Genomic DNA, 18,977 nt, shown 5'->3' on the forward strand with positions numbered 1-18,977 from the left:
AGGAGGGATATGGGGGTGGGGCGTAGGACGTAACGTGACATGCGCAGTAGAGGCGGTGCGGTTCGGGGGCGGGGCAGGAACGTGGAGTGCCACGGAGCTGTCCGACCAACGCAGGAATGGGACTGTGCCTGGCCTGTTAGCTCGCTCAGCCCGGGACACCTGAACTAGGGCGAGGTTAGAGACCTAAATTGCGCATGCGTCTCTGATATCCCTCCCAAATCTGTGTAAAAGCGTTAATTTCAAACCAGTGGGTTGACAGGTGCTACAGAGGGGTTCTAGTTGGACTGTTGGATTTAAACGTTCGGAAGATCCAAATCTGAATACTCCCTCCCTTGACTACTAGCTGGGCAAGTCATTTAACCTCTCTTTGTCTGAGGTTCCCCATGAATAAAATCGGTTTCATTCGTTCGGTTGTTCTCGGTAGTGTCTGACTTCGTGATCCTGTACCAGGGTTGTTTGCCATTTCCTTCTCCAGCTCATTTTACAAATAAGGAAACCGAGGCAAACTTGTGACTTGTCCAAGGCCACACAACTCCTGTCTGAGGCCGCATTTGAACTGATGAAGATGAATCTGACTGCAGGCCAAGCACTCTATTCCAGCATGCCAGGATTTTACCTAATGAAATGGATAGGGATCATAAGAGCAGGCATATATGGCTTTGCAAGCCATAAAGCATTGTATCAGTGTCACTATGTAGTCTCATGAGTAACTCGGGAGTCTAAGCTTCAGTATCTGCAAAGTCTCCCCAGACTAGGGTGGAACAAGGTAGAGTAGTGGTTATTTGTTGGTTTCATTCCAGCTTCTTGGGGGTGGGAGGAGGAGGTAGGCAGGCTTTCTCAGAAAGCAGCAAGGCACTTTGCACAAAAGCCTTTGCTTCTCTCCCAAGATCAATTCCTCATGTATCTCCACCAGGGAGGATAATCAGTTGCAAATCTAAAAAAATTTTTATCCATATTTTTTATGGATATTTTACCTAAGTTAGCTTTACATTCAATCAATGGGTTCTACAACAATGGAAAAGCCTGTGCCCATCAGCTTTTCCCTAATGGTTTCACTAAATAACTGGGGTCATCCATCTCCCTCAGGCAAGGCACTTTCTGCATCATTCTTCAGTTTAGGTTCTCTTTCACAATCTGAGAAAATATATCATTTAGATTAGAGAGTAGCCCTCACAGGATATCCTGCTTCAGGAAAACTTATTTTCCTACCTCTTAGAAAGCTAGACTCAATTTTGACCAGGCCTGGATCCATAGTTTTCCCGGAGTGCTCTGAAGACCAAAGCACATTTTTTCATGTTTGTTAGTGAGATGTAGTAGGGAAAAATTCTGGCTTTCCCACTTATTATATTAGGACAAGGAAGAAGAAACGATTTAAGTACTTAACTGGGAATAATGCTTGTATGACCCACCACACATAGATGTCATCAGGAAACTTGTATAAACTGTAAAACACTTGTTAAATTGATATCTCTCATTGGAAAATTCTTTTAAAAATCAAGTAAGATATGATTTTTCTAGCCCCTAACCCTGAGAACAAGATTTATTGAAGGGAATGGAGACTATCTGATTTCACGTACAATTATTTCAGCAGGTACTGGGCAACTTTGGAAGACTTTAAATGAATATAATCTCAGTGAAGTCTGTTATCTGAAAATCAATGGAGCTACTTTTAGAAAAGTTTATCACTGGAGTTGGCTGCAGAGTGATAAATTTTTCGAAGCAATTCTCAAAGCCATCTATCAAGTGGGTCACAGGAGACTTGTGTCATTGGAGAGAATACCCACACTGATAAAATTACAGATCCCTGACTTACTCAACTGCATTATTGTTATAAAACAAGAGTGCCATGTGAGTTCTGAGGGGAAATTTTGATCTTTCCTGAGGGAGCAGGTATGGATTGGTTAAGGAGGTGGTTTCTGAGTTGGGATAAAGGGTAGAAATTCAACAAATAAAGAAAGGAATATATGTCATGCATGTATGAGGAATTTAGCATAAAGGCAAATCCCTCATTTCCAAAGCAGGAAGCAGAAGACTGCTTGCTCATCAACAGAAAGTGTTAATGTACAGAAAATCTTTGTGTGCCAAAGCTTATATTGAAGATTTTTCATCTTATTTTCTCAGGGTTGGTACATGAAATAAAAATTAATTCTACCTAACACAGGCATATATTTTCTGGGGGCAAAAGTAAGGAATAATTCTGAACAAAATATTAAAAGGTTCATAATTTTAAGTAATTTTAAGGATATAACCAAGACTAAGAACAAGCAGCAGTCAAAAAAAATCAGCAAATCATTTAAATGAATACTTATTCCTTTGTTTTGATTTTGACTTGCCATGGGAATTGGCTTGTCTCAATCTCATAACTCTAGGATTTCTGGAGAGCCCTAAAAATGGATTTAATACCCATTTGTTTCCAATAGTTTAGACTGAATTCATGTGAAGGTAGGAGGACTGATGAGATGTTTTATGAAGGCCCCTTCCAGCTTTGGTAGAGTATTCTGCATTAAGAAGAAAACGTAAAGTACTTTGACCACCTCAAGAGATGCCAGATAAGTCAAAATAACTGTGAGGAAGGTATCTTAAAATGCTTGTAAAAACTTCTGTGGATGAGTCAGTGCAGTGGAAAAAGTGCTGACTTTGGAGTCAAAGAGCCTGAAATCCTGGGGTTGCCATTTATGACCCATATGGCTGTAAGCATAAAACTCCTCAGCCTGAGTTTCTTAATTGGTAAAATGAGTTGAGCAACATGACCTCTGAGGTTCTTTCAGCTCTGAATCTACAATCCTACAAAATGATGAACTATGTTATGTGTTTAGCACAGGGGCTCCCAAACTTTTTTGGCCTACCACCCCTTTTCCAGAAAAAATATTACTTAGTGCACCCTGTCACATATTATCACTGCCCCTTTACAGTTATTCACCACCCCCAAATGCACCTGTGGCCATCACCACTCCCACTAAATCACTGCAGCACCCACCAGGGGGCAGTGGAGCCCACTTTGGGAATCACTGGTTTAGCACATGGTACATTTGTAGAAAACTTTCTATTATTAAAAATAATTTTCTATCCATTATCTCATCTGGCTCTCCCTATAAGATAAGTAGGCAAAATATTGTCCCCATTTTATAAAGAAGGAAGGTAAAACAAAATTAAGTAATGTGTCCATGTTCTGACAGCTGGTCTGGAACATAATTGGGACTAGAACTACAAATGTTTGTTCTTGAGGCTGAAAACTGGATTTTTAGTCCAGGCTCTGTTACAGTCTTGTTGAGTACTTACTTTATCTCTATTTTCCCCTAAAAAGACACTATGAAATGAAGATTTATGTACCTTCAGCAGGGCTGACATAGATACTATTCAATAATTTCCTATATTTCATTAGTTCAAAAAGAGAGACCATTCACTAATGCAGATCTATTTTGTAATTGATAAAATATTAGCATGTAATTCTTGAAATTCTGACTAAAATGAAATTCAATTTGAGTCAGAATGAAGATCCCATGGCTTCTGCAACATCCAAGTATCTTGTTACCTGGTAATTCTTCACAACTGAAGGTATTCTCATTTGAAAGTTAGCTAAAGAAATGAATCTAGCCACTTCTATGGCACAGGTACATTCTTAAAACTTCAGATCCATCAATATGGTTCCCTAAGGATGAACAGAATAATGTCCCTAACCCTAACACCAGCCTCCATCTTGGAAAACCAGTAGCAGGGAGAGAAAAGTCTACACTAACAAAACTTTGTTTCCAAAGACCACTGACAAGAAGATACAGTGCATGTTAAACCCTGGTTCAACTCTTAAATAGCATGAAGTCACCTGTCAATCATTGAGATAATTTCTGAGAGATAGTAAGTCTGTTCTTCTTTGGTTAGTAAGACAATACCACCAATGGGTTCCTCTCTGGTCCTAGCCACCATTATAATTATTGATGTAGGTGTCCAATGCCACACTGTAAGCTCCACAAGGACAGGACTATGCCTTTCTACTTACTTACCCAAGCAAGGGACTAAGTATTCTATAAAGCTGACCCATAATTTAAGGAGAATCCCCACTAACAGGCTTCCTAATAAGAAGATGACTATGCCAATTTTTACAGATAGGATCTGAGCTCCTCCTGGCATTAGCTGGGCAGAAGGGCAGGTAGTAGAAGTATAAGCAAAGTGCAGTCACTTCCTAAAATAGGGTCAGTTCTGGACTCCAGAAAGAAGTTCTGAAAGGTTCAATCCATTTGCTTCTTTTGGATGATAGGCAACCTTCTCTTTTCTCAGAGAGATGGCACTAATAATGGTGGCACAATTTTCAGGACTTGCTCAGAAAGTTTCATACAGGACTCACAGAACCAGACACATCTTAGGATTCCTCACTGACAATTCAGTGGATCCCAGGACCTCATTCATCAGTATCAGTTAGTCTATCACTGGTACAAATCAGAATCCATTCATCCCATGTAAAATTCCTGAACATACTCACTGATGACACAGGGAACTTGGTTTGATAAAGCAAGGGTGAAACAGAAAAGACACTCATTTTAAAGAGCCTCCTCAAATGCTGATCATGTACAGAAGGAAAACAGTCCTGAATTTCACAGTCTTGGAAAAAAAAAGGATAACACTAGTAAAATAAGAAAGGCACTGAGTGTTTGGTCAATTATTTTAATATGTTCATAGGTAGTTCATATGAATGCTCATATTATAAAAAATTAGCTGCCATAGCCCAAATGTTGTCTTTAAGAAAGCTTTTGTTTAATCAAAAGATATTATAGCATATTAACTTTCCTTACTATAGTATCTTTAAAAGTTGTGGAACAATGCTAATTCTAAAATTAAAGCATTAAAAGTTAAATTCCATCTAAGTATGTTACTAAATAATTTAAATTTATGAATCGTTAAAAATTACATTCACATCTCCAAATTACAGGATTTGGCATTCTCCAAGATAAAAATTCAGGTGAAAAGTTTACATGCAGTAACAAAGGCTTTTTCAGCACATGCTGTTTCCACAGCAATTCATTATTATTGCCTTAGAACAGATCTGCACATAAAGCATCAACAAAATCCCTCCCCCAACCCCAAGAAAAAACCCGACTCTTCCCCATCCCAACACAAAACACCCAGTACAAGTAGTTACTTTAAAAAATGCTTTCTTAGAAGGAAGCATTTATAAAATGCAGAGATCTGACCAAGCAAAGTGCTCGTGCAGATAGGCCTCTCCCTTAAAGCTGCTTCCTTGGGAAGCAGCCACAGCTCTTGATTGTTTAGAGATACTCATCTCCACCCAAAGGATCTGCTTGACTTCAAGTAGGAGAAGGGTGGATAGCAGAAAAAAAAAAATCAAAGGTGCATGGTCACCTTTTAGAAGAGATTCTCAGTAAACATTTAACAGGCAGCAGCAACCAAGAAAGAAAACATTTTAAGAATTAACTTCTTCACAGAATTTGAGAGCCCACTGAATTGCCCGAGGTGAAGCTGTTCATTTATCATGTCTTGCTCAAGAAAAAAAATACACACAATCATTTAAAATACAGCATTCACTTTTTGATGAGCTCGTGGCACCAGGTAAGGAGGAAAACTGCTCCTGTACTACCTATCCCTGATATTTCATCTACCAAGAATTTTTTATCATACAAGTATTCTAAAAACCTATGGTTATCTATAGCATGATGTTCCATAATACTGTCATCAGCATCTCTCACTTACAAATCAGAAACTAAAGTACATTAATTCTGAGTTCCTAAAAATTGAAGATCATATCTGTAGTGCTCTAAATATACTCCTTAACAAGCTTAATGGAGACAAAGACAGTGACACCAAGCATTGTTTATTGTGCAATTTCAATAGTCATTTGGAAATTCTGGTTTTAGAGTTCTTTTCTAGTTACTTCAATTGCCCACAAGTAACAAAGATTTTGCTTATCAACATAAAATATCTTAAAAATAAGAAGCACTGAAATGTGAGTGGCACTGGTGATTCATGTTACAATTTAAAATTAAAAAAAAAAAATTAAAGGAGAGTTGAGCTATCATTCCTTTTAAAAATAATCAAAACAATTTGACTACCTGGAAGAAACTGGTTGAACTCAGAGAGCCCTTCAAACTTGTATACATATTTTGTAAAACTCTAAACCAATAAATAGTGCTGACAATGCAATGAGGATTTCCCAGTTTTGTTGAGTGTTTGAAGCTAAAGATGAGAAATGGACTTTTTTGTACCCTGTGAAATTAGAACTTGTAAGTGGAATCAGTCAGCAACTTTAGCTTTACATGGATTTCACTTTGATTTGCTTCATTTTCAGTTGTTTCTTCTCTAACTTCTTTTGCTCACGTCTCAAGGCAGCTTCCTATTGAGAAAGAATCCAAAATTAAGCAAAAGGCACAGTTAATCCAAAACCTGACCCAAAAAAGTGTATTACCCATGTTACTCTTCAAAAATTTCCCCATGTACCAGAAAAATTTAACATTTCAGTTATAACTATCAAATTTCAGGCACAGCTATCTATAATCTGTTGTCAAATCAACACTAACTTGGATTAATGAAGCAAAGATATGGAAAAAAAAATTTTTCCCCCGGGGTGGGTTGGGGGACTCCCCCCCCCCCAAAGAGAGGCAATGGATTGTCTTAGTAGAGTATAGTCATATTAATCAAAGAGAAAGAGATCCCTGATGATGGCAAAGTTAATTAGAAAACCACAAATTAACATTACCTATGCTGTATTTTTTTAAAGTTTGCTATACTTTTCTCCCAATTACATTTTCATCTCATTCAAACTGCACTCTGAGGTTTTATGGATCTTCTGACAGTTTGTCATTTCTGCCTCAGTGGCTGTAGAGCCAGGAAGACCTGAGTCCAAGTCCTCCCACTGACATCACACATTCTGGGTCTGTGCTACCACTGGCAAAACATTTAACCTCTCAGGGCTTCAGGCAACTTCTAAGGACCATAGACTGTAGAGAAGACAAAGGCCTATATCAGGGGGAAGTTCTTCTTCTTTTAACAATAAAGCCAAAGGTCTAGTCCTTGTCATTTCAACAGGAAAAGAGGATTGTATTTGAGATATTGAAGAACCTGTACTACATAACCTTGGGTTTTTTAAAGTAACTATTTGGAACTTCTGGATTAAGATGGCTACAGAGTAGAAGCAAGGCTCTTTACTCTCCTCACTACTGACCACCAGCATACCTCCAAAGGACAAAAAAAAAAAATCTAGATGAAAGAAGGAATCCCACAATAGGGCGCAGTATTGAAAGGTACATAGGATTTGGGCACTTCCACGCTATGGGAGGGGGGAAGGGGGGGGGGAAATAGCTCCCATCAAAACACGAGCTGATCAACCCTCCCCCACCCCACCCACAGTACCAGAATCAGAGGCTGCGCACCAGAGTTAGAGCGAGCAGGAGCTAAAAATCTAGCTCCTTGGCAGCTGTCACCACTAGCAGCTTGCCCCTGAGAGCAACAAGACTTTCGACTCCAGGAGGCTGGAGAACCCAGACTTTGGGCGCAGGAGTGGGGCTGAGAGAGGTAGCGGACAGTGGAAGCAGCTCAGCACGCCGAGATGCAGGGGAAAACCTCAGGTGAAGGAGCAAGCGTGTGCCAATTTCTGGGCTCTGGGCAGCCGACTAGGACCACGGGAGCTTGACCCTGAAAACAGCTAGACTAGAGACCCCAGAAGGCTGGGGAGCGAAGACCTTTGGAGCAGGAGTGAGGCTGAGAGGGGGATAGCAGAGACCTGGCAAACAGTGGAAGCCAGGAGACTCGGAAAAGTAGCCGCAGGCAAAAACTCCTCCTTAGCTCCATACAAAGAGAATCCACTTGCCTTACTCAGACTTCTGGCTGAGAAAGCATAATAATGCCAAGCAAGGGCCAAGAAATAAACACCAAAAAGACCAAGAAAAAAGCTCTAACACTTGATAACTTCTGCACAGAAAAATCCCAGAAAACAGAGGAGGACAAACAATTAAAGACATCCAAACCTTCCCAAAAAAATGAAAATTGGTCACAAGATCTTGAAGAGTTCAAATCTGAGATCAAAGCTTGGAACATGAAATTCAGAAAGGCAAGAGAATTGGGTCTACAAGCAAGGATCACCTACCCATCAAAACTGACTATATACTTCCAGGGGAAAGTATGGGCATTCAACAAGATTGTAAATAAGAAAGAGAGGGGAAAGAAAACCCTTACCTTTTAAATTGCCTTCTTCAAGGGCTTCAATAAGATCAAATTATTTGTATTCCTATATGGAGGAATATTATGTGCAATTCTAAAAAAGTGTACTCACTATTATAGTAATTAGAAGAATTAGTCATAAGGAGAGGTTTCAGTACTAAATAGTCTAAGATGATATGGGAGGATAAAGTGAGGATGGGGGTGGAATAGAAGATGGCACCAAGAGTAACTTGAAGGAATAAGAAAAACAGGGTAATCTATACCACACAAAGATGGCATGGAAGGGGAGGGGATAAATACTATTATAAGAAGGAGAGGAAGAGAGCGTTAATAGGAAATACTTAAACCTTACTCTCAATGGAATTAATTCTGAGAGGGAAGAGTAGCTAGATCCATTGGGATATCAAATTCTATCTAACCCTACAGATAAAGTCAGAAGGGATAAACTAAGGGGGGGGGCAGTGGGGTAGGGAGTTCATAAAAGGAGGGGAAGAGAAGGGGGAGGGAATTCATTAGGCCTTAAAAAATAATAAGAGGGGAAGGGAGGGTGTGGAAAGGGTAGTAAACCAAGGGAGGGAACAAGGGGGACTGATTTAAAACAAACCACTGGTTTAAAAGGAAATAGGGTAAGAAGAAGGGGTAGAACTAGGAGAGGATGCCAAAATGTTAGGAAATACACAGCTGATAATTATAACCCTGAATGTGAATGGGATGAACTTGCTCATAAAATGGAAGCAAATAGCAGTGGATTAGAAAACAAAATCCTACCATATGTTGTCTACAAGAAACACACATGAAGCAGGTGAACATACACAAAATTAAGGTCAATGGCTGGAGCAAAATATTTTGGCCTTCCACTGAGAAAAAGAAGGCAGGAGTGGCAATCATGACTTCTGATGAAGTCAAAGAAAAAAATATCTGATTAAAAAAGATAGGGAAGGTAATTACATCCTGATAAAAGGCAATATAGATAATGAGGAAATAACAGTACTCAACATTTACACACCAAATGGTATAGCATCCAAATTTCTTTCTTCCTTCTTTCCTTTCTTTCTTTCTTTTTTTTTTTTTTTTAAAACCCTTAACTTCTGTCTTGGAATCAATACTGTGTATTGGCTCCAAGGCAGAAGAGTGGTAAGAGTAGGCAATGGGGGTCAAGTGACTTGCCCAGGGTCACATGGCTGGGAAGTGCCTGAGGCCAGATTTGAACCTAGGACCTCCTCTGTCTTGGCCTGGCTCTCAATTCATTGGGCTACCCAGCTGCCCCCAGCATCCAAATTTCTAAAGAAGAAACTGGCAGAGCTCAAAGAGGAAATATATAGTAAAACTATAGTAGTGGGAAATCTAAATTATAAATCAACCCAAAAAATAAATAAGAAAGCGATGAGAGGTGAATAAAATTCTAGAAAACTTAGATTTTACAGATATGTGGAGAAAAATATATAGGGACAAAAAGGAATATACCTTCTTTTCAGCTGCACAAAGCTTGACCATGTACTAGGGCACAGAAACATGGCAAACAAATGCAAAAGAGCAGAAATAATAAATGTAACCTTTTCAGATCATAATGCAATAAAAAATAATAATAAGTAAGGACACATGGACAGGCAAATCAAAAGCTAATTGGAAATTAAATAACACGATTCTCCAAAATCAGAGAGTTAAAGAACAAATCATAGAAATAATTAATAATTTCATTGAAGAGAATGACAATGATGAGACATCCTACTTCAAAATCTGTGGAATGCAGCTAAAGCAGTACTCAGGGGGAAGTTTATATCATTGAGTGCATATAATAACATATTAGAGAAGAGGGCAAAGATCAATGAACTGGGCATGCAAATCAAAAAACTAGAAAGGGAACAAATTAAAAATCCTCAGTTAAAAACTAAATTAGAGATTATAAAAATCAAAGGAGAAATCAATAAAATTGAAAGTAAAAGAACTATTGAATTAATAAATAAGACTAGAAGCTGGTACTTCGAAAAAATAAATAAAATTGACAAAGTACTGGTCAATCTAATTTAAAAAAGGAAAGAAGAAAACCAAATTATCAGTATCAAAGATGAAGAGGAAATCAAGGCAATCATTAAAAACTATTTTGCCCAATTATATGGCAATAAATATAGCAATCTAGGTGATATGGATGAATATTTACAAAAATATAAATTGCCCTAGATTAACAGCAGAAGAAATAGAATACTTAAATAATCCCATATCAGAAAAAGAAGTTGAACAAGCTCATCAAAGAACTCCCTGAGAAAAATCCCCAGGACCAGATGGATTCATGAGTGAATTCTATCAAATCTTCAAAGAATAACTAATTCCAATACTATACAAATTATTTGACACAATAAGCAAAGAAGGAGTTCTACCGAACTCCTTTTATGACACAAATATGGTACTGATCCCAAAGCCAGGCAGATCAAAAACAGAGAAAGAAAACTACAGACCAATCTCCCTAATGAACATAGATGCAAAAATCTTAACAGAATACTAGCAAAAAGACTCCAGCAAGTGATAACGAGGGTTATTCATTATAATCATGTGGGATTTATACCAGGAATGCAAGGATACAACATTAGGAAAACCATTCACATAACTGACCACATCAACAAGCAAACCAACAAAAACCACATGATTATCTCAATAGATGCTGAAAAAGCCTTTGACAAAATACAACACCCATTCCAACTGAAAACACTAGAAAGCTTAGGAATAGAAGGGCCTTTCCTAAAAATAATAAACAGTATATATATAAAACCATCAACAAACATCAACTGCAATGGGAACAAATTAGAAGCATTTCCAATAAGATCAGGAGTGAAACAAGGATGCTCATTGTCACCTCTATTATTTAACATTGTGCTGGAAACAATAGCAGTAGCAATTAAAGAAAAAGAAATTGAAGGTATTAAAATAGGCAATGAGGAGACTAAGCTATCACTCTTTGCAGATGATATGATGGTCTACTTAAAAAATCCTAGAGAATCAACTAAAAAGTTAGTGGAAATAATCAACAACTTTAGCAAAGTTGCAGGACACAAAATAAACCCACATAAATCATCAGCATTTCTATATATTTCCAACACTTCGCAGCAGGAAGAGTTAGAGAAATTCCATTTAAAATCACCCTAGACAATATAAAATACTTAGGAATCTATCTGCCAAGACAAACACAGGAATTATATGAACACAACTACAAAACCCTTTCCACACAATTAAAACTAGATCTAAACAATTGGAAAAACATTAAGTGCTCATGGGTAGGACAAGCTAACATAATAAAAATTACCATCCTACCCAAATTAATTTACCTATGTAGTGCTATACCTATTAAACTACCAAAAATCTTTTTTACTGAATTAGAAAAAACTATAACAAAAATCATTTGGAAGAACAAAAGACCAAGAATATCAAGGGAAATAATGGAAAAAAAAATATGAAGGTAGGGGGCCTAGCAGTTCCAGATCTTAAACTGTACTATAAAGCAGTAGTCATCAAAACAATATGGTACTGGCAAAGAGACAGAAGGGAGGATCAGTGGAACAGACTTGGGGTAAGCGACCTCAGCAAGACAGTTTTCGATAAACACAAAGAACCCAGCTTTTGGGACAAAAACTGCTAGGAAAATTGGAAAACAATATGGGAGAGATTAGGCCTAGATCAACATCTTACACCCTATTACCAACATAAACTCAGAATGGGTGAATGATTTGAATATAAAGAAGGAAACTATAGGTAAATTAGGTGAGCACAGAATAGTATACTTGTCAAATTTATGGGAAGACAAAGATTTTAAAACCAAGCAAGAGTTGGGAAAAAAAATCACAAAATGTAAAATAATTTTGATTACATTAAACTAAAAAGTTTTTGTACAGACAAAACCTTTTCAAAATTAGAAGGGAAGCAACAAATTGGGGAAAAAATCTTTATAACAAAAAACTCATATAAAAGTCTAATTACACAAATATACAAGGAGCTAAATCAATTGTACAAAAAAAATCCAACCCATCTCCCAATCAATAAATGGGCAAGGGACATGAATAGGCAATTTTCAGATAAAAGAAATCAAAACTATCAATAAGCACATGAGAAAGTGTTCTAAATCTCTAATAATTAGAGAAATGCAAACCAAAACAACTCTGAGGTATCACCTCACACCTAGCAGATTGGCTAAAATGACAACAAGGGAGAGTAATGAATGTTGAAGGGGATGTGGAAAAATTGGGACATTAATGCATTGCTGGTAGAGTTGTGAACTAATCCAACCCATTCTGAATGGCAATTTGGAACTATGCTTTAAAAGACTATCTGCTAGGGGCAGCTGGGTAGCTCAGTGGAGTGAGAGTCACGCCTAGAGACAGGAGGTCCTAGGTTCAAATCTGGCCTCAGCCACTTCCCAGCTGTGTGACCCTGGGCAAGTCACTTGACCCCCATTGCCCACCCTTACCAATCTTCCACCTATGAGACAATACACTGAAGTACAAGGGTTAAAAAAAAAAAAAAAAAAAAGACTATCTGCTGGGGGCAGCTGGATGGCTCAGTGGATTGAGAGCCAGGCCTAGAGACAAGAGGTCCTAAGTTCAAATCTGGCCTCAGACATTTCCTAGCTGTGTGACCCTGAGCAAGTCACTTAACCCCCATTGCCTAGCCCTGTAACAAATAAAAAATTAATATAGAAGGATATATATAAAAGATATTAGTGCTTAAAATTTTTTTTAAAAAGAAAAAAAGACTATCTGCCTTTTGACCCAGCCATAGCACTGCTTAGATTATACCCCAAGGAGATAATAAGGAAAAAGACTTGTACGAAATTATTTATAGTCATGCTCTTTGTGGTGACAAAAAACTGGAAAATGAGAGAATGTCCTTCGATTGGGGAATGGCTGAATAAATTGTGGTATCTGTTGGTGATGGAATACTATTGTGCTCAAAGGAATAGAGAACTCAAGGAATTCCATGCAAACTGGAATGACCTCTAGGAACTGATGCAGAGTGAAAGGAGCAGATCCAGGAGAACATTGTACACAGAGACTGATACGCTGTGGTACAATCGAACATAATGGACTTCTCTACTAGTAGCAATGCAAGGATCCAGAGCAAGGCTGAGGGACTTATGAGAAAGAAAACTAGCCACATTCAGGGGAAGAACTGTGGGAGGAGAAACACAGAAGAAAAACAACTGCTTGAACACATGGGCTGTTGGGGATGTCATTGGGGATGTAGATACTAAATGATAACTCTAGTCCAACTATCAATAATATGGAATTAGGTCTTGATCAATGATACATGTAAAACCTAGTGGAACTGTGCGTCGGCTAAGGGGGTTAGTGGGGTTTGGGGAATAGGGAAAGAACATGAAATATGTAACTAGGGGAAAATAGTCAAAAATAAAACAAATAAAGCAATTATTACATTTAATGTGCTATGATAAACATGGAAATATGTATTGTATGATAACATACAACATATATTACCTGCCATCTTGGGAAGGAATGAAAATGTTAGAAAATGATGATTAAAAATTGTATTGACATGTAAAAATAAATTAACATGGGAATACAGAAGCAAACCCAGAGGTTCAGAACCTAGATAAATGGATGAATAAAGGTACCCCTGACAATAAAAGGGAAATTCAGAAGAGCGGTAGGTTTTGAGGGAAACTTGTTGGATTTGAAATGTCTATGGAACATCCAATTTGGAATGTCCCATAGGCAGTCTGTGATTGGGGAGGAGGAGGGGGGGGGGGTCACAACCCACAGAGGGAAGAGAGACACAGAGAGAATAAAGCTTAGTTACAAATTATCTTCTGCATAGAGATAATTAAAACCACTGGGAATGGATGAGATCACCAAGTGAGAGAAGAGGATCCAGGACACAAGTCTTTGGGTATACACAAAGTGCATAGTGAAAGAGCATGAATTGCTAAAGATCCAGCAAAGAAAACTGTGAACCAGGTAGGAGAACCAAAAGATAGAACACCGTCTGAAAACTAGAGAAGAGGAAGTATTCAAGAGAATAAGTTGGTCAGAGCAGCGCCAAATGTTGCAGAGAAGTGTAATAACTATATTAAACTTGGGTCGTTAATGTCTATAAAGTTTATTAATATTTACTTAAATAGGAGAAGGCAGACACACCTTGAAGCCTAATTTTATCCTGCCATGTGGGTGGTCTCCCAATAGACCCCTTAGCCACCTTCCATGCCTGAGAGAATAGACTTTGACTTCCTGGATCCCACTCCTTTATTTCCTCCCTTTACACCCAGATTGATTTCCCCATCATTTCTGGATCAAGTGCCTATTTCACCATCACATTCAATGACATGACATACCTCTAGCAGTGCAGAGATGCAGGTAGGACCCCAATGCAGGATCCTGGGAGAGGGTTCCCTTCACATAAAAGTAAACAAAAGAACTCTAAGACTTGCCCACTTTAAGAAATCCTTGGTAAATTTGGAGAAAGAATTTTTAGATGAGCTATAAGATGGAGAGGGGATGACTGAAGAGGTAATCCTCTGAAGAATCTTATCTTTCCTTTCTAAGACAAAAAAAGCATGACAAGCACTCATCACACTGACCAGAAATTCAGTTGTTTTTAGTTGTTTAATTAATAACAAACCTTGAAAACAACTGTGGCACATGTAAATAATAGAATGTTATTGTATCATAAGAAATGAAGAGTATGAAGAACTCGGAGAATCTTAGGAAGAATTGTATGAGCTGATGTAGAGTGAAATGAGCAGCACCAGGAGAACAATTTGCAAGATGACCACAATAATGTAAAGGAAAGCAACTCTGAAAATATTTGAAACTCTGATCATCAATAATGAGATTTAAGTATACAGATAATGAATTACACTCTCACCTCTTATCAGAGAGCTGAAGGACTAGAAATGTAGAATGAGACATATCTTTTCAGATGTGGTCAGTGTTTTTATTTCTTCTGTTTGACAATACTCATGTATATCCAAAACAAAATATATTATCTTTCTCTTCATGCCTCCCCCACTTTCCAAACATCCCTACTGCAATCAAGGGCTCTACCATTCTTCTCATCACCCAGGTTTGAAATCTTTTGTCATTCTCAGCTCCTCATTCTGATGTACCCCAAATCAAGTCAACAGTCAGATCTTTCTGATTTTATCTCCACAATAACTCATCTATGTTCCCTACTCACCACTCAAACAGCTATCGCCACAGTTCAAGCCCTCTTCACCCTTTGCCTGGACTACTTCAATAAACCCATACTTAGCCTCCTTGCCTTTTATCTCCCCTTACCCCAATCTACCCACCACTTAGCTGTCAAGTAATTTTCATACCTCATAGATCCAAACAAGTCATAATTTGCCCCTAAAACTCAATAAACACTAATATCTCTCTATCAACCTCAGAATCAGATATAAACTCCACTATCTGGCATATACAGCTCTTCACAACCTAGTCTTGGCCTGCCTTTTCAGTCTCCTCACACATCACTTCCCCTCTGAGGTCTAGCATACTGGCCTACTTACTGCTCCTGCACACATGACAATGTTCCACCTCTTGTCCTTATGCCTCTGCACTGGCTGTCCTGTGCCTGGAATGCAACTCCTCCTCCTCCACCTCTTGGAATCTTTGGTTTCCTTCAAGTCTTCATTCAAGTACCACCTTCTAAATCAGGGGTCTGCAACCTTTTTGGCCATGAGAGCCATAAATGCCACATTTTTTAAAATGTAATTTCGTCGGGGGCAGCTGGGTAGCTCAGTGGAGTGAGAGTCAGGCCTAGAGACAGGAGGTCCTAGGTTCAAACCCGGCCTCAGCCACTTCCCAGCTGTGTGACCCTGGGCAAATCACTTGACCCCCATTGCCCACCCTTACCACTCTTCCACCTATGAGACAATACAACGAAGTTAAGGGTCTAAAAAAAAAAAATGTAATTTCGTGAGAGCCGTACAATATGCTGAACACTGAATACAAGTAAATATGTGCATTTTATGTAAGAACAACACTTTTAAAGTACAATAAGTCTCTGAACTATTTTTAATAACGTTATTATGTGCTAACCAATGATGAATAAAGTACATTAATGTAACTTCTGGTGCTGCATGGTTTTGCTGATTATTAATCAAAATTATTTTGATTATTAATAAAAAAACAAGACTTAATGGGGCACTATAGTACTGATATAACTGCACACATACATATAAAACTTCTTTACACTAAGAAAATTGCTGAAATAAAGAGAAAAATTCAGGGAAGAATACTTTTTCCTCTCCCACTCTCAAGTCAGGCAACAGGAGAAGAAAAAGCTGCTGGCCTGCTGGTTAAGCCATTTGGCCACATAAATTAAGTAGGAGATCAGAAGATTACAGAAAATAACATGACTTGTGTGCAGGCATTAGTAAGTAGTGGGGGAGGAGGGTACCTTTTCATGGAAAACTGGCCAGGACACATCACACACACCTGGTACAGGTGTTTATCAGTGCTGCCTACTCAATCATTCTGTATCAAATGAAACAACTACTGGGGAGAAATGCTTCTCACTAATGAAGCATATGTAAAGTTGTAATCTGACTATAGTTCCCCTTTAAGAGCAGGTAGAAAAGTTAAAAACAATAACAATCCCACAAATAGGAAGTGCAGACCCCATGAATGCACTGAGATAAAGCCATTTAAATCGGAGGCAGAGGGGTAGAGAATGTAGACAAAAGTGATCAATCACTATACAGAACCCCAAGATGTCAGTAACAAGTGTGGAAAGAGTAAAAGGAGGGCAGAAGGAGGAACACACAGCACACCTACCAAGCTGAACTAAAGACCAGGATTCGTCTCGAGGGGTAATATCAATGAGGGATATCTTAGAAGATAGTCGTGGTACCGAAAGGATCACATGACCCACACAATGTCATGCATAAACTGTTAGTTACTGTGCTGCAGTTGACTTTATGGCCCCTGCAGAAAGAGCTATATCTGGCCCTCAAAAGAGCCAGATATGGCTCAAGAGCCATAGGTTGCAGACCCCTGTTCTAAATGAAGCCTTTCTGATGCTCTAAGTAATGACAAGTACCCTCCCAATATTATCTTGTACAAATAGTAGAATATTTTGTATAGATTCAGCATACACTTACAGATCTACATGCTATCTCTCCTATTACAAGTCCCTTGAGTGCAGGCATTAGTTTTACTTCTGTCTTTGTATTCCACATTGCCCAATACATACATAATAGGGCTTACTGAATGATCTTTTATGGGGGTTGGATAAGTTAATAGTAACTTACAGAGATGAAAAGACTAAAACATAAAGTTGAGAAAAGGGGACACAAACGGGACAATTTTGTTAATACCTAATATACATTTTAAAAAATTATAACAGAAATTCAGTTTCACATACAATCTTCTTTTTGTTCTCTGTATGTATATATTGAAATATCTTGTTTTGTTGATGATCTTAAAAATTTTACACTTTGCTTTTTCTATTTTAAGTGGCTTATTTCTATGACTTAGATTCAGATATGATCTCAGATCTAGCACTTATTTTTTTCAGGGGGAAACGGAATGGAGAAAATGTCTCTAGAAGACAATTTTCTGTACTTTATAAGTGGTACAGAAAAAAAGGTAAGATTGAGTGTGTGCTCCCCCTTCCCTCCTCTGGGGCATGGCCCCAATGATTTGTCACTTCAGTGGCAGAAAAAGTCATTGTCACCTCTAGTCTTCGTTGTTTCTCAGGATCTTCCTCATTCATGATCCGCTCCTTTTCAGCCCTTTTTTTCTCTTCCCGGCGAGACTGTGCAGCTTCCTGTCTCTGCACGTGAGTCAGCTTCAGGAAATTCTCTTCTACTCGAGCCCGATTCTTATCAGCTTTTTGTCTGCCCTTTCCCCAAAGCAAAGAAACATTTCAATCAATAGTCCATAGCTTAAAAGCAAAAATACCATTTAGCTTGTTCAGAAGAGGGCTCCCATGCCATTTATAGTTCAAACCCCCTTGCCCTCTATCACTCTATCCACTGAATCAGACACAAATGCTGGCATAAGAAACATGCACCCATTTGAAAACGAAGGTATGGGGGCAGCTGGGTGGCTCAGTGGATTGAGAACCAGGCCTAGAGACAGGAGGTCCTAGGTTCAAATCTGGCCTCAGACACTTCTTAGTCTGACCCTTCCCGCTCAGAACCAATATACAGTATTGCTTCTAAGACAGGAGGGGAGAGAGGGAGGGAGGGAGGAAGAGAGGAAGGGAGAGAGGGAGGAAGGAAGCAAAGGTGTAAGTGGCACTTACTTCTCTATTAAGCCGGAACTTTTTGGCTTTATCGATAGAATAAATCACCATGTTCATTAGTGGCAGCAAAGCCTCCATATCCTTTGGGGAAGTGTTACCTAAGCCAGGTACTAGAAAACAAACCCATTTCCTATTAGTTAATGATTCTAAGTTTCTTTTCTTTTTACATCATTAAAGGAAATGCTTTCCACATTTTTTTGTGGTTTAAAATGGGACAGATAACAGAAACTAAGATTTAGGAAAGAACAAATACTTTTCTTGATTAATATCATATTGTGCCAGGTAGTTTTGCTTTAACCCTCTCATCTAAAAGAGAGCGCAACACTTCCTCCTTTAAGGAAACTACTTCACAGACCAGCAGATAAAAATATGGATAGGGGCAGCTAGGTGGCACAATGGATAGAGTGCCAGGCCTGGAGTCAGGATGACCTTGGTTCAAATCAGGCCTCAGATACTTCCTAGCTATGTGACCCTGGGTAAGTCATTTAACCCCAAATGCCTAGCCCTTGTCTTTCTATCTTAGAGTTGTTACTAAGACAGCAAGTAAGGATTAAAAA

General features: G+C 38.5%; 1 protein-coding gene across 1 annotated transcript in view; it reads right to left on the reverse strand.

The window, feature by feature from the left end:
- Nucleotides 1-5,805: 5,805 nt before the first annotated feature.
- CCDC47 (coiled-coil domain containing 47) overlaps nt 5,806-18,977 on the reverse strand; it is a 43,365-nt gene continuing 30,193 nt past the window's right edge. The window contains exons 11-13 of the mRNA XM_044671601.1: nt 18,421-18,530; nt 17,848-18,015; nt 5,806-6,340 (exon numbers count right to left, since the gene is read on the reverse strand). Of these exons, the coding sequence (XP_044527536.1) occupies nt 6,260-6,340; nt 17,848-18,015; nt 18,421-18,530 (359 nt within the window). The 3' untranslated portion in view covers nt 5,806-6,259. The remainder of the gene's footprint in view (nt 6,341-17,847; nt 18,016-18,420; nt 18,531-18,977) is intronic.

The sequence above is a fragment of the Gracilinanus agilis genome, chromosome 4, assembly GCF_016433145.1.
Source record: "Gracilinanus agilis isolate LMUSP501 chromosome 4, AgileGrace, whole genome shotgun sequence".
Classification (NCBI taxonomy): Eukaryota; Metazoa; Chordata; class Mammalia; order Didelphimorphia; family Didelphidae; genus Gracilinanus; species Gracilinanus agilis.